At 40.0% G+C, this 23,496-nt stretch overlaps 1 protein-coding gene across 1 annotated transcript in view; it reads left to right on the top strand.

The window, feature by feature from the left end:
* The window catches only part of TAF2 (TATA-box binding protein associated factor 2), a 90,807-nt gene that overhangs the window by 48,793 nt on the left and 18,518 nt on the right, over positions 1-23,496 (top strand). Inside the window, exons 19-24 of the mRNA XM_049773385.1 lie at positions 5,975-6,168; positions 8,393-8,532; positions 10,816-10,885; positions 14,592-14,701; positions 18,378-18,607; positions 20,905-21,010. Of these exons, the coding sequence (XP_049629342.1) occupies positions 5,975-6,168; positions 8,393-8,532; positions 10,816-10,885; positions 14,592-14,701; positions 18,378-18,607; positions 20,905-21,010 (850 nt within the window). The remainder of the gene's footprint in view (positions 1-5,974; positions 6,169-8,392; positions 8,533-10,815; positions 10,886-14,591; positions 14,702-18,377; positions 18,608-20,904; positions 21,011-23,496) is intronic.

Here is a 23,496-nt window from a genome sequence, read left to right as displayed (position 1 = left end):
ATAATTTTTATAATAAATTATTATAAAAAAATATCCTAGCTTTAAATGTTTTAATCGTGATTTCATCTCTGATGCTGTATAAGGAGCAAGCCTATGTAGGCAAACGTTTTGTAGAAGGCACCCTACAAATGAGATAGATGAGAGATAAGGGAGTATGTACTGGGGATTGAATTCTGGTCTCCTAAGTGGTATACTTGTTCTGTTGACCTTATTTAATATCTTTTTAAGTGGTTTAAATTTTCCATCTGTTTTTGTTTTGTTTTGTTTTTGGATCACACCCGGCAGCAGTCAGGGGTTATTCCTGTCTCTGCGCTCAGAAATCACTCCTGATAGGCTCGGGGGACCATATAGGATGGCCAGGATTTGAACCACCATCTTTCTGCATGCAAGGCAAATGCTCTACCTCTATGCTATCTCTCTGGCCCTGTTTTTTGTTTTTGTTTTTGTTTTAATTTCAGCTAATATTTATTGACTAAGTCATTCTTTTGGGAATTGTATTGATGGGCTGTGTCATTGCATTTCCATGTTACTTTTCCTTCAAAGTTCTTATGGGGAGGTGCAGAATAGAAAGTACAGCAGGTTGGGCACTTGCTTTGCATGCCACTGACCCAGGTTCAATCCCTGGCATTCCATATTGTCCCCTGAGCCTGCCAGAGTGATTCCTGCGCTCAATGTCATGATAAGCAATGCTGGGTATGACCAAAAAGGAGAAAAATGATCAGTTTTCAATATTTCAGGATCACAGTGTTTGCCTACTAGTATGTCCGTAGGAGACCTTTTTGTTTATTGATGTTTGAGTTGGGTAATTTGGCTTCTAAAATTATGTTTTTATTTTGTTTTTATTTATTTAAACTGTTTTGTTATAGCTGCAGTAGCATGGATGCAATAATGTTTACATCCATTTTTGTGATAACACAATTATTGTCAGTGCCCAAGACCTCCATCACTATACTGATGTCACTTAATAGTCTGCCTCTTCCACTCGCCTAACCCCCAGTAACCTCAATTCTGTTTTCAGACTTGTCATTAGATGCTATCCATCTGTTTGGTTGTTTTGGCTTGAGGACCACACTTGGCTGTGCTCAGTGATCACTAAATTTTGATGATTTTCAGTTTTCTGGGTAAAGCTTGAGGGGAAAAGTAAAGGAATAGTATTTTAATAAGATGGACTAAGTACTGTGATAAAAGATTCTTCTGGCTATTGAGGAAGGAATTTGGAGGTAAAACTGCCCACATTATGGGAGAAAGAATAAAAAGGATGATTTAAGTTCACAAACTAGAATGAGAGAAGCAAGGATATGTGATAGATTGGATCTTTGCGGGTGTGGAGAGTAGATGGAACACCTTTTATATTGGGGAAGATTCAAGAAGGTAAATAACTTAGAGTATTTAAAGGTCTCTTGTATTTTCACTCACGTGGCATATAAATATCCTATTTCTAATATTCCAATTTTTGTGTCTAAATTATATCAAAACAAAAAGGATGTAGGCATAAAAGTATTTTTGAAGGGGAATATATTAAGGAATAAAAATGGAGACTGAGTTTTGAAAAATAATTTTAACTTAGAAGATGAATTGATTCAGAATTTAGGACTTTATGGAAAATAGGGCAATTTTTTTGTCTTGGAATTTAATCAACAAACTAAAACCTTAAGCCTTCTTTATAGAAGTGTAGTGTATTAGAACAAGAGTAGCTTAAAACTGTGGAAAATAAGGATATAATCTACTTACTAGGTAACTGCTGTTTAATTTTGTAACCTCTTATTTTATTTTTTTCCTTAAAAAGAGAAATTTTGGAAGCATGTGACAATGCTTTTGGAAAAAAAATTTAAGCTACTTTTTTCAGTTATGCTGCTGATAATGTTTGCTTATTGTTCTTAATACTGAAGTAAGTGCTCTTCCAGCATTTTTAAATTAAAATCATTTTTGTTATTTCATAATACTCTGAATTTTAATTTTTCCTTAGATACTTTTGCGTCTCAAAATTGAATCAGAATTGGAAGAGTTGATGAAAAGTAATTGGAAAGTTAATTCTGTATACTTTATTGTCAGTGGTGGAAAATAATAAATCTATATCTTTGGTTTCCTCTGCTTCTCTTGATTGAATTATTCTTATTCTTAAATTATGCTTTCTGTACCAGCTTTCCAGTATTCCTGTGTTTTTGTTACTTTGTAGTATTTTTTTAGTGAATATTACCTTCAGTTTTTGAAATTATATTTCAATTTGATGCTACATATTTATTTCTATTATAAATATGTTCTGTTTGAGGTATGTCCTTATCTATTAATAATGATTTTGGCTTTTATTCTCTACTCATTTTCTTTTTTCTTTTCCTTTATTTGGTTTTTGGGCCACACCTGGTGACGCTCAGAGTTTACTCCTGGCTATGTGCTCAGAAATCGCTTCTGGCTTGGGGGACAGGGACCATATGGGATGCCAGAGGATAGAACCGTGGTCAGTCCTAGATCAGTGCTTGCAAGGAAAACACCCTACTACTTGTGCCACTGCTCTGGCCCTTTTTTCTTCTTTTCTTTTGGGCCATACCAGGCAGCATTCAAGGATCTCTCCTAGCTGGGATCACCTACGAGGCAAGTTCCATGCCGCTGTAGCATCTCCCTGCCCCATACTGGGTTGCCTTTTTTTTTTTTTTAACTTTATATATTGATTGATTCATTGACTGATTGCTTTCTGGGTCACACCCAGCGAGCTCAGGGGTCCTCTCAGCTCTGCACTCAGAAATCACCGATGACAGGCTGGGGCCCATATGGGATACCAGGAATTAGAACCGAGTCTCTCCTGGGTTGGTTGCATGCAAGACTATCTCTCTAGAGGGTCCTCTTATCCTTGGTTTTTTTCCTTTGTGTTTTCTTGGTGCTTCCAAATCCCATTCTGTGCCCCCTCTCCATTATTTTGGTCTATTTTCTTTCCTGTTTTTTGGGGGGTGGGTATTAGGAGGCTACATCCAGTTATACTCAAAAGACTGCTCTCTGTTGTCCTTGGGGGAGCCCATGCTGAGGTGAGCCTACATACTCTGCATGAGCACTAGCCTTTGAGCTATCTCCTGACCCTGCCCTCCAGTCTTTCTTTCTCATATTGAGGCGTCCCACAAATAATAGTGCTGATCCTTGTGTATATGTTCAAAAGTGAGAGGGCTACACTGAAGAGCTCATCTAAAGCTCTCTACTACTAGGATGACTTGAATTTTTACTTTATAAGAATCAGGCTGGATTCATGTACTGTATGAAAGGTACCTTACATGAAGTAAAAATTTATTCTGTGAAGTAATGTGTCAATTACTGATACTCTTTCTCCTTCTGTTCTGATCTGTGTCTACATACAAAACAATAGTTGAATACCAGAAAGTTTGTTTTCAGATAAATTGCAATGTTAAGTTTATACATACTTTATTGCTTTTTAAACAAGCATAATTTTTAAAAAATTTTTTATTTTTAATTATGAGAACAAAGATGCAAAGAAAGAGGACAAGGTAAAGTTACAGTGGAAGGACAATCAGCCATAACATAATTCTCAGAAGTTCCCTTGCTGATATCTTAACTTTGAACTTACAGCCAAAGAACATTAAGATAAATAAAACAGAATCCATGTACAATTACTTTGTCCCTCAAGTCCCCAGATTGTAACACATTATAATATTTCTTAACAGCACACAAGGCAATCTAAAGCCATAAAACTTACGTAACTCCTTAAACATTAGAGGCATAGTATTTTTTACATTTCCATGTACATGCATATTAGCTTAAGTTAACCTCAAATTTTAAGTGGTTTTTTTTTTTTTAAGGATTACAGTCAAAGGAACACAGTAAAAACGGTGTTAGAGTGGCAATTCTTGTTTGCATAGGCCCACCAAAATATGAGGGGCATGGAACGGAATAACCTTGGCCTAAATACAAAGAGACCCGGCCCCTGAAGTTTCCTGGCATAAGACCAACTCTAGGGTCCAGACAAGCTAGATCGTCTAATCCAAGACATTGTAGTGCCAACACACTTTTATTTTTCACACAGTCTCTGTTGTTGGTATCATGTTTCTGTATTAAAGATCCTGGAATCTGTATATCCTACATTGAAGTCAGGATGTGGAGCGTCCTCTTGTTTCACCTCACCATTAAAGGGCAATGCAGAGAGCCCTGTCCTGTTAAGCAGGTCGTTGTTGTTAAGTCTTCTCAGTGTTAAGGGAAGTCTCTTTTGAGCAGGTCGGTGTCTGAGCAGTGGTAGGGTCTTCCGTGGTAGAGGATTACTTCCAGGTGATGTTATAGACAAACCTGGATGTTTTGTGGATGGCTTCCCTGGTTCAGGGTTGAATGGAAAATGGCCTTTCTTCTGAGGCCTGTGCCAGGTCGTTATGTCAATGTTCAGGGTGAAGGTCCCTTTGCACTACAAGATTTGTGTGTTCCAATCTCTAATAGATAGGATCTTATTTGTATGTATAGTATTTTCCCATTTTAATGTGCCTATGCAAAAAAGGAGCAATGCCACGTGGCGTTATTGGCGCATATGGGGGCCATAAGAACAAGTCCAACAATCCCCATGACATGGTTCAATCATAAGCATTAAACTGGGGGACTCTTTCAACAAAATCCCTTGTTGAACAGCTCGTAAAGGGAAGATAAAAAGTGGTTAGAATCGTCACTGTATAAGAGAATATTTAGTAAGACTTATAGCTGTCAGAGAAAAAACACAAAATATTCTAAAGAAATACGTGTCCATTTAATGTCTTTTGAAACAGTTTGGGGTTGTCACACACGATGCACAGCTTTGGTCTGTGATTAGGATTGTGCAGTACTAAAGTTAAAAAGAGTAATGTGGGTTAGTGATGTTTGGGGGGGGTGAGAGAGTTAAGGAGTAAAAATGAGCTTTGTAGGGGTGTGGAAAAGGGAAGAATACAAAATGGACATTCTGGATACGCTAAACAAACATAAAGATAAGGGATACTCTTAATACATGCAGTGCACCCCCGTGCGGTTTTCCATATATTAACTAGTCAGAAATTGCCAGTGACAAACTTAGCGCAACCGAGCAAATCTCAGCACACCCCAAGTTAAGGCCCACCGTTTCTGGCCTCCTGGGCTGGAACCCCATAAGGCCTGGAGGCTGGGGGCCTGTCAAGGCTCCCAGCACACCCAAGTTAGGGAGAAGGCCTTCCACATGGGGTCTCCCCCAACCCCATACCGGCTAGAGCTAGCCTCCAGCTCAAGAGAGGATGGATAGAGAGCCGGAAGCCAATATCTGCCCACCCTACACCCTGTGCCCTTCCTACCCTAGAGCTGGGGTAAGGACGGGGAAAGTTTGGGACCCCATCCAGGAGGGACCCCCGGACGTCCACCTTGTCTGGCCACCTGGGCTGCCACCCCAGAAGGCCTGGAGGCCGGGGGCAGAAGAGGGCAAGGCTAGGGGCCTATCAAGGCTCCCAGCACATCCAAGTTAGGGAGAAGGCCTTCCACATGGGGGTCTCCCCCAAACCCCTTGCCGCTAGAGCTAGCCTCCAGCTCAAGAGATGATTGGATAGAGAGCTGGAAGTCAGGATCTGCTCGCACTACACCCTGTGCCCTTCCCACCCTAGAGCTGGGGGAAGGGCGGCGAAAGCTTGGGACCTCATCCAGGAGGGACCCCCGCACACACACCTTGTCTGGCTGCCTGGGCTGCCACCCCAGAAGGCCTGGAGGCCAGAGGCAGAAGAGGGGAAGGATGGGGGCCTATTAAGGCTCCCAGCGCACCCAAGTTATGGAGAAGACCTTCCACATGGGGGTCTCCCCAAACCCTATGCGGCTAGAGCTAGCCTCCAGCTCAAGAGAGCTCTTTCTCCTTCTGTTCTAATCTGTGTCTACACACAAAACAATAGTTGAATACCAGAAAGTTTGTTTTCAGATAAATTGCAATGTTAAGTTTATACATACTTTATTGCTTTTTAAACAAGCATAATTTTATAATATTAATTGTAATGATTTTGTGGCTCAGTTTTCAGATAACTATTATCGTGCCGAAATGATTGATGCCCTTGCCAATTCTGTTACGCCTGCAGTCAGTGTGAATAATGAAGTTCGAACTTTGGATAACTTAAATCCGGATGTGCGACTCATACTTGAGGAAATCACCAGGTTTTTGAATATGGAGAAACTTCTTCCAAGTTATAGACATACCATCACTGTTAGGTATGATGATTCTTTACATTTCCCTTAAAATTATTTTTTAAATAATTATAGAAGAACTTTCCTTTTCAGGATAGGAATATTGGGAAATAAGACAAATAGATAAAATTTAAATCTTACCTTCTTTGACTTACCAGTAATTATTACCCTTTTGTGGAAAGCCTTTCAAGTTTTCTTCTTGTAACTATAATTTTAAGTTCTAATTTATGTTTATAATTTTAATTTATAAATTTTTACATTATGATATGTATTGAACATCTAGTTGGAGTTTTACTTTCTTTTTTTCTGGTTTGGGGTCTCAGGGCCGATTCTACTGGAGCATTGCCCAGATCATATGGGACATGTATACATGTTCCTGCATGCAGGACATACACACTGGAGGGCAAAAGCAGTAGCACCACTTAATAGCTAGGACTTGCATGTGACCAACCCAGGTTCAATCCCTGACACCCTAATGGGTTCCCCAAGCCATACCAGGAATGAGTCTTGAGCTCTGCCAGGTGTGCCCCCCACCAAAAAAAAATCAAAATAGAAATGAAATATGCCTACCAGCTCTGAAAACAATGGTTTTTATATTCTATTTAAGCCAAAAGTACTTTGTACATTTATCCCCAATGTTTCTTTGTCTTGATTTGAGCTACTATAAATATCCTGTTGTTCAGTTCTTATGAAGCCTTTTCGAGTCTATCGACTTCCTTTTTATATAACTACTGAAAGTTCTGTCTGGGAGTTTGATAAAAGAAGATAATATTTTATTGTTTCAATAAATGCATAGATGCATACATTTATTCAGTAAATACTAAATACATTTTCTTAGGTGTGATTCTGTTATGATAATAAAATTTTAATTTTGAAGACATTTTGACATTTTATTTTATTTTATTTGGTTTTTGAGTCACACCAGCAGCGCTCAGGGGTTACTCCTGGCTCTACGCTTAGAAATTGCTCCCAGCAGGCTCGGGGGACCATATGGGATGCTGGGATTCGAACCACCGTCCTTCTGCATGCAAGGCAAATGCCTTATCTCCATGCTATCTCTCTGGTACCAGCATTTTATTTCTTAAATAGGGTTTATATATTCATTTTTTGTCATTTTTATTGAGTGCTGGGTTTAGATATTCTAAATCATTCCACTCACTGCTAACATTTAATATCACAGCATTAAGTTATTGATTCAGCTTGCTCTTTCAAGCCTGCCCTTAGCTCATATTCCTCACATCTAAGTAAATTTTATTCAATAAAAACTATCTTGCTTTATTTTAAAAGAAAAATAAAGGAAGTTGGGGCCGGAGTGGTGGTGCAGCAGTAGGGCGTTGCCTTGCAAGGCTGACCCAGGACGGACTGCGGTTCGATCCCCTGGCGTCCCATATGGTCCCCCAGGCCAGGAGCAATTTCTCAGTACAGAGCTAGCAGTAATCCTGGGCATTACCAGGTGCAGCCCAAAATAAAAAAATTAATTAAATTAAAAAAAGGAAATTGGGGCTGGAGCGATAGCATGGCTGTAGGGCATTTGCCTTGCACATGGCCAATCCAGAATGGACCTTGGTTTGATTCCTGGCCTCCCATAAACTCCCCCAAGACAGGAGCAATTTCTGAGCGCATGGCCAGGGGTAACCCCTGAGCGTCACTGGATGTGGCCAAAAACCAAAAAAGACGGGGGGAGTTGATTCAAATAATTAATTTTTCAGTCTCTCATCAAAATTAAATCTGATACCTAGGAAACACGTTTTAATCAGAACATCTTTAACAAATCTATCATTCTGGGACGGGAGTAATATCATGGCGGTAGGGTGTTTGCCTTGCATGCTGCCAACCCAGGAGGGACCTGGGTTTGATCCCCAAAATCCCATATGGTCCCCCGAGCTTGCCAGGAGCGATTTTTGAGTTCAGAGCCTAGAGTGACCTCTGAGTGCTGCCAGCTATGGCCTGATAACTAAACCAAACAAACAGAAAACCATCCTCCCTCCCTCCTTCCCTCCCTCCCTTCCTCCCTTCCTCCCTTCCCTCCTCTCTCCCTTCTTTTTTCCTTTTGGTTTTTGGGCCACACACTGCAGCACTCAAGGCTTACTCCTGGCTTTGTGCTCAGAAATCGCTCCTGGCAGGCTTGTGGGGAACCATATGGGATGCCGGGAATCAAACCCAGCTCTGTCCCCAGTCAGCTGTGTGCAAGGCAAACACTACTTCCCTATTCCAGTTCCTTTAACAAATATTTCTATCCTTTTCCTAGTTGTCTGAGAGCAATACGAGTGCTGCAGAAGAATGGACATGTGCCAAGTGATCCAGCTCTTTTCAAGTCTTACGCAGAATATGGCCACTTTGTAGACATTCGGATAGCGGCTTTGGAAGCTGTGGTTGATTATACTAAAGGTAATTGTCAAGAAAGAGATGTGCATATTATACTAGGAAGAAATACATGCTAGTAAAAGTAAGTTCTGTACAATACAGAGATTTTCTTTATTGTAACACCATGATGTACAAGCTGTTCATAATACAGCCTTTTCTGACATTGAGTATCTCAACATTAATTCCAATATTCGTTGACCTTCCTTCCACAATTTCCCACACTCCACCCCAGCTTGCCCTCTTCAGGCACAAATTTACTTCATAATGTTTGTTCCAACACAGAGGCGAATGGAATGATCCAAACCTAGGTCAGTAAGAGTCAACATGTGATCATGGTTGCAGATATTTGAAAGAACTTGGTGGCAGCAGAGTAATGGCATAGAGAGCTGCAACAAATGACAAATACACTGGTTGCCTGTGGTCTGATCCCTGCCATTGAATACCAGCCCGGTCTCCTTCCGCACCACCACCACTGCTGGCACCACCCTGGAGGCCTCAGCAATGCTGAGTGTGGGCCTCACTGTTGTCACTGCCTCAGCCTGTCTGCGCAGCCAGACTGAGAGTCACTGGGGTAGAGGAAGTGCTTTAACAAGATCAGTTATGAAGGAAACTGTATTAAGGGTTAAATTTTAAGAGATGATGCTGTAGAAACTTTATTTACCATATTTTCCGGCGTATAAGATGACTTTTGAAACAAAAAAAAGTCAACCGAAAATCGCGGGTCATCTTATACGCCGAGTATATCACAAAAAATGTTTCAATATGCCGCTAAACGAAAATTGTCTGAATATTGCACAAAACGAATTTTCCAACTTGATCCTGCACCAATCACTGCAAGGCTGCTTGGACCGCCTCTCTAACTCAGCCAATCCAGGCAGGCTTTTTATGCATGCAAATTAGACAATGTTCAGGACCCGAATCTACACTGTAAAAAGCCTGCTCAGATTGGCCAGAGTCAGAGAAGAAGTCTATTACAGTATAACCTTTGAACCTTTGCTTGTTGTGATTAGCTCACTGTGGTACATGAGCACAGGAACACATGCAGCGCAGCACATGCAGCACAGGAACGTTCTGTCTGATACAGCGATTATAGGCCTAAACCTATGTTTTAACTGCAAAATTAGGGGGTTGTCTTATACGCCGGCAAATACGGTACTTTCTTAAATGAGCTTGGCACAAAATGAAGTCTTATTATCTCTCCAATTTTGTTTGAACATTTGACCATTCTTGAAGTCTAGATGTCTTGACATCCACCAGATAAGCCACTATTCCTAATCTTCTTTCTCAAAGTTTACGAATTTTCATTGAAGCCAAGATATAAATATTTTATAAATTAATATAATTCAGAATGAAATAAAGTTCTAATATTCTGAGTTCCAAAAGAATACTAGGTAGACATTATCATTTAATTGGTGTGACTAGATCCCAGATCATTACAAAACAGAAAAAGGATGAAAATAATAGAAATGAAATTCTGAAATAAAAATTTCAAATCACAAAACACAGCTTAGAGTCACCAATTACTATAGTGGATAGGACACTTGCGGTGCACATGGCCAACCTCAATATTTGACATACTCCTGAAGTAAACCCTGAGAACTGATGGATGTAGCTCAAAAACCAAAACATAAAAAAAATAGAAGTGGAAATAGCTAGTGTGGTTCATTTTGTTGATCAGTAATATTTAGCACCTCATTTGTAAATCCTTTTTATATTCTTTTGTAAAGCAAAGGCTGCTCTTCCATCTTAAAGCAGCCAGTCCAACGAAGGCAATTGTTTGGTAGCACATGCGCAGTGCTCCTGGCTCTTGGCTTAGGGATCTTTCTTGGTCAGGAGGTATTTTCAGGGCCAGAGATAGATCCTTGGTTGGTCACAAGCAAGACAAATGCTTAGCCCCTGTGTTGTCTCTTTTAGCCCACGAAAGCAGTTTATCGGACTGTATAAATAAGTGACACTCCCTTGAGTATCAGACCTCTTTATAAATTTATTTAAATCTTAGAATTTTACCTGAACTCATCTTTCCATTTAGAGATAGTCATTTCTAACTTAGGACTCCTTATAAATTAAAGTTTTCTTTGTTGTATTTACCATTAATTTGTATTTTAGAGAAAAATGTACTTCGTGTTTTATTTCAGTACATGGAGCTTATATATGCAGTAGGATACTTGTAAAATGTACAGTGACCTATTGCATAAAAAATGAAGCTTTCCACAGCCTTCACCACTATTTAGAACTCCATCAATGATTATAAACTCCCTTTTATTTGTTTTAATTCACAATAAATATATTTCCTTTTTACATTTTTAGTGGACAGGAGTTATGAAGAACTACAATGGCTACTTACTATGATTCAGAATGACCCTGTACCCTATGTAAGGTTAGTTTTGTGCTATATGTTTTGTTGTGAAGTCAGAAGGTAAATTGAATTATTTTAGAATATTCATTTAAATTGTTACAAAGAACTAGGAACAAGCCTTTTTTTATTTTTTTTTTTAAAGAAATGTTACACATTGGGGCCGAAGGGATAACACAGCATTAGGGTGTTTGCTTTGCATGCAGCCGACCCAGGACGGACAGTGGTTTGAATCCTAGCATTCTGTATGGTCCCCTGTGCCTGCCATGAGCGGTTCCTGAGCACAGAGCCAGGAGTAACCCCTGAGCGCTGCCGGGTATGACTCCCAAAAAAAGTTACACACATGAATAGTGTCCTGCTAAATTTTGTCTTTGCAAAGCTATCTTTTTTTGTTGTTGTTTGGTTGGTTTGGGGCCACACCTAGCAATGCTCAGAGCTTCCTCTTGGCCTTGTACACAGAAATACTGCTGGTAGTACTTGAGGGATTGTAGGGGATGCCAAGGATTGAACCTGGTAAGCCTCATGCAAGACAAATGCTCATGCCCTACCCTCTGAACTCCATTTCATGCAATGGTCCTCAAACTACGGCCCGCGGGCCACATATTGTATTTATTCCCATTTTGTTTCTTCACTTCTAAATAAGATATATGCAGTGTGCATAGAAATTTGTTCATAATTTTTGTTTTTACTATAATCTGGCCATTCAACAGTCTGAAGGACAGTGAACTGGCCCCCTGTTTAAAAAGTTTGAGGACCCCTGATAGAGAGTAATTGATGGTAGGGTTAGGATAATCCACCAACAGAAATTTTGTTGTTTGATCATTCATGTGATGTTTTTGCAGCTGTGGATATGAAATAATCCTTGACATTCTTAAAGTTTGATGCTGGTCCTTTGCAGGTATCTAAAGTAAATGCTTACTGTAATTATGTTAATCTTTTAAAAATGATTATGAGATTGTCATTGTTTCCCTTTAAACTTTATGTCCTTTGAGTATTGATTTGATTATTTAGTTAATTACGCATATTTCCTTATTAACAAAAAGTCTTTCTGCTGTGTTAAACTTAAAAACAACTTTCAAAGAAATGTTTTAAAGGAATATTTATTTTTACTTTAAAAAAAGTACTTGTTTTACTTCTTGTAAAATAATAGCTTCAAAGTTATTTCCAATTCAACCTTTACCAAGAGTTTGTAATGATCTGAGTATGAATAAATCCCATAAAGTTTTACGTGGCTTTTTTTGACTTTGGTATTTATGTAGGGTAACTGGGAAATCAATCAGATAGACAATTTTGTTCTTCTGGGGTTGGAGACAGTACAAGTATAAGGTGTTGGCCTTGCTTGCTGCTGACCCAAATTCAATCCTTGTTGCTTCATACTGTCCCCCAATGCTTCCAGGAGTGATCCATGAGCAGCACTGTATGGTCCACTAACCAAAACCGAAACAAAGTTACTCCATATCCAGATTAAAATTGAGCATATAACATTTATGAGCTCTAAGGAGTGGTGAGTTTTAATTGCCTGTCAGTGAACTGATGTCATTCATAAGTGTGAAAAAGTTGAAGGACCATTGACACAGATTTTAGATGTTATTTTTCTGTAATGCTTACTTGCTCTTATAAAGATTGTGAAATCTTTTAGTACTGTAATTATGTATTCCATAAAGATAAGAAAATGAGTGCCATATTCATAAAAATACTTTACCTACTTTGGGGGGGGGGGTTTACATCTGGCTCTACACTCAGAAATTGCCCCTGGCAGGCACAGAGGACCATATGGGATTCCAGGAATCAAACCACCATCTCCTGAGTTGGCCACATACAAGGCAAACACCTTACTGCTCTGCTATCTCTCCGGCACCATATCTGTCTAATTTTTTATATTTTACTTTCCTTCTTACAGTTTTGTTTTGTTTAGTTTGCATCATTAGGGATTGCAGGGCCATACACATGCAAGGCAAGTAATCTACCACATAGCCTCATTCCTGACCAAATATTTTCATAACTATAAAAGACATAGCTGTAAAAGAAAGCCTTAAAGTTTCAAAGTAGAAATGTTACAGTGAGAGCCCATTGTCTTTCAGTTTGCAGAACTGAATGGAAGCCAAACATTGAATGATTTAAACCATAACCTAACTGTTCTTTTTCCTCTCATTTTTTTCCCCAGTGCACATCTGATTTAATCTTAGTTCTAATTAAAGCTCTGCCAAGTATACTTTTAAGATATTGCTAAAATGTCAATTAAAATTACAGCCTAATTTTTTTCCTTTTTCATTACTCCAAAGTTTTGAACTCCTTAAACTTAATGAGGCCTGGCTCTTATTCTTTCACTTAACTGGTTGAACTATTTTTTTGTAACTTACTCTCATCTTTTTCTTTTTTTTTTTACTCATTTTTATTTTATTTTTATTCATTTTTTTCAGGGTGGGGTCCATGACCGAAGGTGATCAAGATCACCACTATCTCTGTGCTCAGCGATCACTTTTGGTGATTTTAGAAACATGTGGAATGCTGTTTAAACCAAGATTGGCCATATGTAGGGCAAATGCCCTACTCACTTTGTTATCGCTCCAGTCCACTCCTTTTCTTTTTCTGCTTATTTGCATGGTGGAGAAAGATGGTGACCTGCCCAGCAAGATCTGGCCACTGGTCCTGACACCTGACCATCTGGTTCTAGAGAACACAGAACCATACCAGGTGCTTGGAACCATGTGGTGCTAGAGATTGAGCTCAAGGCCTGGCACATGGAAGACTTAGCCTCTAACCCTTGGAACCATCTGAATTATCTGCCTGTCCCCATTTTTTTTGGAAGGGGGATACACAGTTCTGGATTGGCCAAGTGCTGTCTCCTCTTTTTTTTTTTTTTTTTTTTTTTTGGTTTTTTGGTTTTTTGGTTTTTGGGTCATACCTGGCTGTGCTCAGGGGTTACTCCTGGCTCTACACTCAGAAATTGCTCCTGCCAAGCTCAGGGGACAATATGGGTTGCCTGGATTCAAACGACCATCAGTCCTGGTTTGGCTGCTTGCAAAGCAAACGTCCTACTGCTGTGCTATCTCTCTGGCCCCTGACTCCTGTCTCTTCTTTAAGTCACTCATCAAGTACATTGTTTTCCTCCATTATTTTTGGGTGGTGGTGGTGGGAAGCACTTCCAGTGCTCAGGGTCTACTCCCATCTCAGTGCTCTGGTATCACTCGGGAGCATGTTGTCCTGGGGATCAAATCTGGTGCTCAGTTGTACAGTTTTAGCTATGGCCTTTGAACTGTCTCCCTGCTCCTGACCATCTTCTTTTGATCTTATGGACTAATTTTTAGAAGATTTGAATGTGTTTTAATAGCCTCTCATAAACTGCTGATGACAGAGTTTGTTGCCTTGGATGCTTTGTTTTGTTAGTTTGTTTATTGGGCCACACCCAGCGCCACTCAGGTTACTCCTGGTTTTGCACTCAGTAATTACTTCTGGCAGGCTCAGAGAACCATATGCAATACTGGGAATCGAACCTGGGTTGGCTATGTGCAAGGCAAACGCCTTGCCCACTGTGTTATTACTTCAGCCCACCAGTCCCAGTGCTGTGAACTCTATCATAGTCCCCGTATCTCCTGTTTCATGAACTTTGCCCCCACTTTTTCGCCTCCAACTTTGAAATGAAGTTGAATATAAACACAAAGCTATACCTAAGAAGATGTTGAAGTAGGAACACTAATTTTCAAATACTTTAACTTTTTTTTTCTTTCAGGCATAAAATTCTGACCATGCTGACCAAGAACCCACCATTTATCAAGAACATGGAGTCTCCCTTATGCAATGAGGCCCTTGTTGATCAGCTTTGGAAACTAATGAATTCTGGTGAGATGGCAATGGTTAAATTTTGATTAGTAAGAGTATTTTTATTTTCAGTGGGTTTATTTTTGGTTTTGGTTTTGGGGCCACACCTAGTAGTGCTCGGGTCTTTCTTCAAGGTCTGTGCTCTGAAATTTTGATCTGATGTTTTAAAATTATGGTACTGTTTTTTTTTTTTTTTAATTCAGTCGAAATGTTAAGTGGAAGTGCATATTCTCATATTTGTGAGTGAAAACTACAAAACCATTTTACACTATCCAGTATTATAGCAACTTTTCTCCCTTTGTGCTTCTTATTATGATTCTCTTTTGAGACCATAATGCTTAGTCATAATTAAGTATTTAGGGAGTTTGTTTTCTATGTCCAGAAGAATCTGTAGAGCTTTTCATTTATCTTAAATTCTCTAAATTACTGGTATCAGCATCAATTCTGCCAACTGCCCTTTTCTTTGCAGGTGTACAAGGAACGAAAGACTGTTACAGAGAGAGGTTTTGGGGCTTTTTTTGAGTGGTGGTATGCCTAGGGACCACTTCCGTGATACTTGACCGAGCCGAGAAAACATGACAGTTTAGTTGCTGGTGCCCTCCTTTTTGGTGCTCAGAGACCAAACTGTATTAAATAATACAGTTCTGGGAGCCACCACAGCCTCGCTTGGTAGTTCTTGAGGGCCATCTGTGTTATTCAATGGTGCTGGCCTTTAGGACTAGTAATCAAACTCAGTTCAAACATGTCAGCATTTTTGAACTGTATCAGTGGCCCATAAATTTTGCTGGAAGCCTTAGGTCACAGATTGATTTTATCAGTCTTATTTTTGTTTTGGGGCCACACGTGGCCACTCTTAGGAGTTAGTCTTGGCCTGTGCTCAGAAATCGCTCCTGGCAGATCATATGGGAGATCATATGTGATGCCAGGGATGGAACTCCGGTCCATCCTGGTCAGCCACGTACAAGGAATACACTCTACCACTGTGCTATTGTCTGGCTCCCAGATCAGTCTTTATATTTAATAATAGTGGTATTCCGCAGGGTGGAATGGGTAGAAACGCATAAAAGAATACTTGGTATGTGGGCCTAGAGAGATGGTATGGTGGCTTCCCATTAAATGTGACTGACTGGTTGGATCACCAGCACCACATACAGTTCCAAGTACTAGTAGTAGTGATCTCTTGGTGTAAACCCTGAGCACTACTGGTGTAGCCACAGAATAAATATAAAAAGCCTTGAATGAGTGCCTTCTGAGTTTGTCTTTGCTATAGGGTCAATTAGCATTTTTGGAAGTGAAAAAATCAAGACTTAACGGAGACATTGAGACATTGAGAGAAATTGACTTTGGTTGTTTAGCTACTTTTTTTGCGGGGGTGGGGTGGGGGTTTGGGTTTTTGGGCCACACCCAGTACATTCAAGGGTACTCCTGGCTATGTGCTCAAAAATCACTCCTGGCTTGGGAGACCATATGGGATGCTGGGGAATCAAACAGCAGTCTGTCCTGGGTTAGTGAGTGTAAGTCAGATGTCCTACCATTTGCACCACCGCTCTGGCCCCTTTTGCCATCTCTGGATTTTGCTTATTTTTGTTTCCATTTTGTTTATTTAAATATCTAGTAAAACAGTGAAAATATAAAAGTTTGACTAATTCTTATGTAACAAAGTCCAACTTTAGAATTGTGGCTTTTTAAATTTAAACCTGAAAGCAGTAATAATTTCAGTATTAAAATATGTTTAAGCGGGCCTGGAGAGATAGCACAGCGGTGTTTGCCTTGCAAGTAGCCAATCCAGGACCAAAGGTGGTTGGTTCGAATCCCGGTGTCCCATATGATCCCCTGTGCCTGCCAGGAGCTATTTCTGAGCAGACAGCCAGGAGTAACCCTTGAGCACCACCGGGTGTGGCCCCTCCAAAAACAAACAAACAAACAATATATATATATATATATGTTTAAGTGGGGGCCAGAGAGATAGCATGGAGGTAAGGCATTTGCCTTTCATGCAGAAGGTCATTGGTTCTAATCCCAGCATCCCATATGGTCCCCCGAGCCTGCCAGGAGTGATTTCTGAGCATGGAGCCAGGAGTAACCCCTGAGCACTGCGGGGTGTGAGCCCCCAAAAAATATATGTTTGGGGGGTGGGGCAGAGAGATAGTGTGAAGGTAGGGCATTTGCCTTGTATGCAGAAGAATGGTGGTTCGAATCCCAGCATCCCATATGGTCCCCTGAATGCCTGCCAGGAGTGATTTCTGAGCATAGAGGCAGCAGTAACCCCTGAGCGCTGCCAGTTGTGGCCCACACCCCCCCCAATAAAAAGAATATGTTTAAGGGGTAGGTTCCTGAAATGCTTTCTTCCCAGCAGACTATTGAAGAAAAGCAGATAAGACAAAGAATAAATGAAAGTGGAGTGATTATCATAGTGGAGAAATTTAAGTGTAGACTTAAAAGAATAAACCTTTTGGAATACTAGATTTTTAGTGGCAAGTTAATTATTTTGTAGGAAGATGGAATAAAGTAAAAATTTTCTAGATTATTGCCTGTGCAATAATCTAGTAGGTAGGGTCTTTGCCTTTCCGCTGGCTGACTCAGGTTCAGTCCCTGACATTTCATATTCTCATTATCATAGCTAGGAATAACCCCTGAGCACTGCTGGTTATAGCCTAAGTACAACAAAAACCCCAATGTTGCTTTAGCAACATTATTTAACATTTTTTTTTATTAAAACACTGTGATTTGGGGCCGGAGAGATAGCACAGCGGTAGGGCTTGCCTAGCAAGCAACCCATCCAGGATGAATGGGGATCGAATCCCGGCATCCCATATAGTCCCCCGTGCCTGAGCGATTTCTGAGCACTGCTGGGTGTGACACAAAAACAAAAACAAAAACAAACATGGTTTACCAAGTTACTCAGTCGAGACACCAATCCTGCCACTATTGTGACTCCAGTTCACCAGTGTACCCAATTTTCCATGTATCACCATAGCCTGTCTTCATGCATATGCAAACAAATTTACTTTATATTGGTTGTAACACAAATGAATTATCAAAACTTGGATCAACAAGGATCAGTTTGAGCTCATTGTTTTATCTCTCCATGAAGTTACTAACGTTGCTGTCTTAGGATTTTTTGGGCCATGGATGGTGCTAGTTGAGCCTTCTGTGTTATCACTTAGGCTCACTTAGCTTGTTAGATAACTGTAATTTTGTAATATTTCCTGTGATAGTACTTGGCTTACCAGTATTATAATATTTTGGGGTGTCACATGGCCACACAGTCCAGGATTTACAGATTTGAAATAAATTTGATGGCTTGGTAATTTTTTATGGTTAAGTCGTAGAGCTAGGCTATTTCTGTTGAAGGATTGAGGGTTTGGCACTGGGCACAGAAAGAGGATCCCATACCCACCCTTTCTGAGAATGTCACAAAGGTATTGCCATAAACCAGACTATCAGGGAACTTTATTTTTGGAGCTTAGTAGAGGAGCTGGGCTGTTTTTCTGCTGGGAAGATGGCAGGTGTGGGCATTCATGTCTATTGTTTCTGTAATCGTCTATTCATCATTAAATTAGAGGGTTTGCTAGTGGGGCCTACATTATTCAATCACATTTTTTAGGCTTCCTTTTATCTCTTCCCTTTTTATAGGCCTGGAACAGTTAGAAATGCATAAATGTGCATACTGACTCTTTACATCTCGATTTTTTAGGTACCTCGCATGACTGGAGATTACGCTGTGGTGCTGTGGACCTGTACTTCACCCTTTTTGGCCTCAGTAGACCATCATGCCTACCCTTACCAGAACTTGGGTTGGTTCTTAACCTAAAAGAGAAAAAAGCTGTTTTGAATCCTACTATAATTCCAGAGGCCATAGCAGACAGTCAAGAAGTTGTGATTAATCCAAGTATTCACGCACAGCTCATTGGATTTCAGAACCCTGTAAGAATCGTGTGATGAAAGATGCAGTTTTGTTGTATAGAACCATCTAAAGACACTTAGTGCTTTCTTTGAACTGGCAACTTTCAATGCTGCTATTTATTTCTCTTACTACTTTAAAAATCACACACCAACATTTGCTTAACGCTTTAATAATTTATGAAGTGTTCCTGACAACTACTTAGCTGCACATAACAAATGATGTGCTGCTAGTTTATTCACTCCTTCAGGAATGACCTGAATTTTTGTTCTTGACATGCAGTTTCTCCTTTGAGCAGTAGAAATTGAAGTGAAAATTTACCTGTCACGTACTAACTTGGCTTTCCATGGTGTTTAAACACGTGAACTTACTATTTTGCTGCTTTATACCTAGTATAGTTCTAAATGTTCTAAGTACCTAGGCAAAATGCTTGTTGAGTTTAATGAATAGGAGACTGGTCAGGTACATGAATTAACTACTGATTTGGGAGGAAATTATACTTTACAATTTTTTTTAATTGTATGTATATATTTGACTTTAAAAGGGCTTTTTATTTTGTTTTGTTTTGGGGCCACACCCAGCGGTGCTCAGGGGTTACTCCTGGCTGTCTGCTCAGAAATAGCTCCTGGCAGGCACGGGGGACCATATGGACACCGGGATTCGAACCAACCACCTTTGGTCCTGGATCGGCTGCTTGCAAGGCAAACACTGCTGTGCTATCTCTCCGGGCCCTAAAAGGGCTTTTGTTTCTAGGTTTGCATTACAAGTATTGGATTTTGCAGAAAGACCTTTGAGTCACATATTAAACATCATACAGTGTTTTATTATTAGTAACAGAATGCTTCAATACTTGATGCTTCATTTTTTACCAATATTTATGCCAGATACTTGCCTGGCAATTCCCAACTGGGAATTGGTGTTTGGAAATTCTTAAATGCAGATTCTCTCTAATCTAGACAGTCATATAAATTATTTATTCATCTACTTTTTCCAAAATTTATACTTATATGCTGCAAATTTAACATGTATCCTAGACTTTGGATTATAAAGAAGTGAAATCCATAGAAAAGTTTCATCAAAGAACTCTTTCTGGGCCGGAGGGATAATGCAGCACATAGGCCACTAACCTTCTACACATGGTTAACCCACATTTGATTTCCAGCATCCCATATGGTCTCCCGAGCCAACCAGGAGTGGTGCCAGGAATAAGCCACGAGCACTGCCTGATGTGGGCCAGGAACTACAAAGAATTCTTTCTGATCCAAATACTTGTAAACCTTTGGAAATTTGTAATTCTTAACTTACTTGTATTCAGAATTTAAATCGCAGAATAAAAATGAGATACAGATCTTTCTGGAAAAGCTCTTAAAGAGAGATTGTTGAAATTCTTCTCTAAAAGTCCAGCAGACAGAAAAATGAGGTTTATGGGGCTGGAGAGATAGCATGGAGATAGCATGCAGAAGAATGGTGGTTCGAATGCCGGCATCTCATATGGTCTCCCAAGCCTGCCAGGAGCAGTTTCTGAGCATAGAGCCAGGAGGAACCCCTGAGCACTGCCGGGTATGACCCAAAAACTGGAAAGGAAAAAAATGAGGTTTATTTTAAAGCCATTGCTGATAACTTTGAGGCACTTGGCTTGTTTTAACCGTAGCGAGTATTTTTTAGCTATAATATGAGAGCTACTTATCTTCTGAAATCTCATTTTAATCTTGACTTTTGTCATGAAAAGATGGTAACCTTGCCCAGGAAGCATCCTGTAATACATGAGTTCAGCAGCAGGGAGTGAAGAGGAAGGCTGGTATTTCACTGGGACCCCACTAGAACCAGGTCAAATTGGAAAGGAATGAGGTTAGCAGTAAAGTCAAACTCAAGATCAGAGTAAGAAATACAGGTTAAGCCTGTATTAATATTCACCTTCTTTACAATTTTTTGAATACTTGAAGTGATTCTTAGAGCAACTCACAAAAGTACTCCAGTATCTACCTAAGTCACTGCAGCCAATGGTTCATTTAGTCTCTGTCACCATGTATTTATCTCATTAGGGGAGCAGCTATTTGTGCAAATCTACCTCAACTTACTGCTTCTGCCCATGGTGTAGGGATAGATGTTTGCTGTTACACACTTCCCGGTAATTCCCAGTCAGCTTCCATTGGATATTTGGCTCTTACTAGTTTTTGAGAAAAGGGAGATCACATCTATTAAAAGATTTTTGGGGCTACATTTACAGCTTCTCTGCCAACATTCCTAAAAGCTAAAATTGAAATATAAAGTGATATAATGGTTCTTTTTTTTTCTTCTTTATCTCATGTGTGTATTTTAGTTTTCTAATTCTCAAGATGAGGAGGAGATTGATATGGATACTGTTCATGATAGTCAGGCCTTTATTTCCCATCACTTGAATATGCTTGAAAGACCATCAACTCCAGGTAAGATTCATGTACAGCATATGGATATGATTGGGGTAATGGAAATGAGTCATGTCATATCATCCTAAGGATTATTGCTGTATTTTCAAGGTTTTATTCATACATATAATAGATTACATGTAATAGATTATGTTAAGATTATAGCATATCAGCAAAGGACGAAATTTAAAACAATAGGTGGGGGAAGCAGAGGGCATTTGCCTTGATGAGCCAATCAGGTTCAATGCCTCTCATTTCATAGGGTCCTCCAAATCCCACTAGGAGTGATCCCTGAGCCTAGAACCAGGAGTAAACCCCAAGAACTCCCAGTGTGGCCCTAAAGTAAAATTATAAATAAGTAAAAATTAAAAAAAAAAAGTATGCAGCATACTTCAGAGTTAGCTCAGTGGTCTTGTGAAGCTTAAGGGCTAATGGTTCTGTACTCAAGGGTGCCTCCTGGTGATACTCAAGGAATAGATGCAGTGCTGGGAATCAAATCAAGGTGACTGCATGGAAGGCCTAACCCTTAACCCCTGTTTTATCTAGCCCAAACTTTTAGAAATAAGATATTAAGGGCCTGGAGAGAGAGCACAGTGGCAGGGTGTTTGCCTTGCATGCGGCTGACCCGGGAGGGACCCGGTTCGATTCCTGTCATTCCATCTGATCCTCCAGCCTGCCAGGGGCATTTCTGAGTGGAGCCAGGAGTAACCCCTGAGCGCTGCTGAGTGTGACTCAGACCAATCAATCAATCAAGTTAAAAAAAAGATACTGGGGGGGCCAAGTGATAGCATAGCAGTAGGGCATTTGCCTTGCATGCGGCTGACCTACAACAGAATTGGGTTCAATCCCCTGCATCCCATATGGTCCTCTAAGCCAGGAGCTATTTCTCAGTGTATAGCCTGGAATGACCCCTTAGTGTCACCGGGTGTGGCCCAAAAACAAAAATATTTGGGATACTGCTGATTTTTGAAGCAAAACTTTGGGAGGAGGATAAATTTCTTCATATATGCAACTGGGTAAAATTTTGATTGTAGGCTGGGGCCGGTGAGATAGCATGGAGGTAGGGCATTTGTCTTGCATGCAGAAGGACAGTGGTTCGAGTCCCGGCATCCCATATGGTCCCCCGAGCCTGCCAGGAGTGATTTCTGAGCAGAATAACCCCTGAGCGTTGCCAGGTGTGACCCAAAAACTAAAAAATAAAAATTTTTTTTTTTGATTGTAGTGCTTGGGAGAGATCTGAAAGGGCTAGACTAAGAGTATACATTTTACATGTTAGAGCTCGGTTTGATTCCTGGCACCACATGTTCGTCTTAGAACGCCACTGAGAATGACCCTCACAATTAGTTATTTTATGATATAATACATATATAATTAGCAGTTACTTATATTATGATAATCTCATCATCAAAAGATGTGAATCTTGATAAATATTATAATGCATTCTGAAGAGATTATAACTGTTGTTAGCATCTTTTTTAATTCTCAGCAATAATGAAGTAAATTAGATGTGAATCGGCCCTGGAGAGATAGCACAGCGGCGTTTGCCTTGCAAGCAGCTGATCCAGGACCAAAGGTGATTGGTTCGAATCCCGGTGTCCCATATGGTCCCCCGTGCCTGCCAGGAGCTATTTCTGAGCAGACAGCCAGGAGTAACCCCTGAGCAACACCGGATGTGGCTCAAAAAAAAACAAACAAAAATTTAGATGTGAATCATGAAATGTGATCATGGAAGCTGTGACCCTGCCACCCACTGTAGCATGTCTTTCCTCTTTGCTCCTGATTATCTGACTTTGCATTGCAAATATGTATTCGCATTATTTCTCTTTTTCTACATAGATATTATGATCTTAGGTTTTCTTGCCCTTGATTTTGATTTTGGTTTTGTGGCAGGTTTTTGTTTTTGTTTTTAATTGGTCACACCCAGCAGTGGTCAGGGCTTACTCCTGACTCTGCTCAGGGGTTCACACCTGGCTGTCATTAGATCAAACCAGTCAGCTATGTACAAGACCTGGACCCTGGCCCTGTATTGCCGTGCTGTCTCTCTGGCCCTTTGCACTTAATTTTTGAATTTCATTAAAATGCTTTGATACTCAGTGACTTTTTCTTTTTTTTTTTTGCTATTCAATACGTAGTATTAAACTTGATCTTATGGTTCAATTCATTATCACTTATTAGTTTTGTATCATACTAGTGTCATTAGTACAATAACTGAAAATAAATTACAAATTGATAATTCTAGTTTCTCCTGCATTTTTTTCATTATAACTAACTTTTTTACCTCCGGCAGTGCTATTTATCACTTAAATTCTTAGCTGTTTATTTTCCCTAAACTATTTTGATCTAATTTAGTATGATGGAATTATTACCAAATCTTAAGGAAAAGAGGGAATCTTGTACTAGATGTGGGGTTTCACATTAGGACACTGGGCTGAGAAGTTCAGTGTTATGACACTTCCATGGTAAGGTCCTGGCCTGATCCCCAAAACCACAGAAAGAAACAAGCATAT

This window comes from Suncus etruscus, chromosome 5 (genome assembly GCF_024139225.1).
Source record: "Suncus etruscus isolate mSunEtr1 chromosome 5, mSunEtr1.pri.cur, whole genome shotgun sequence".
Classification (NCBI taxonomy): Eukaryota; Metazoa; Chordata; class Mammalia; order Eulipotyphla; family Soricidae; genus Suncus; species Suncus etruscus.
This window is presented reverse-complemented; position numbering and strand designations above follow the sequence as displayed.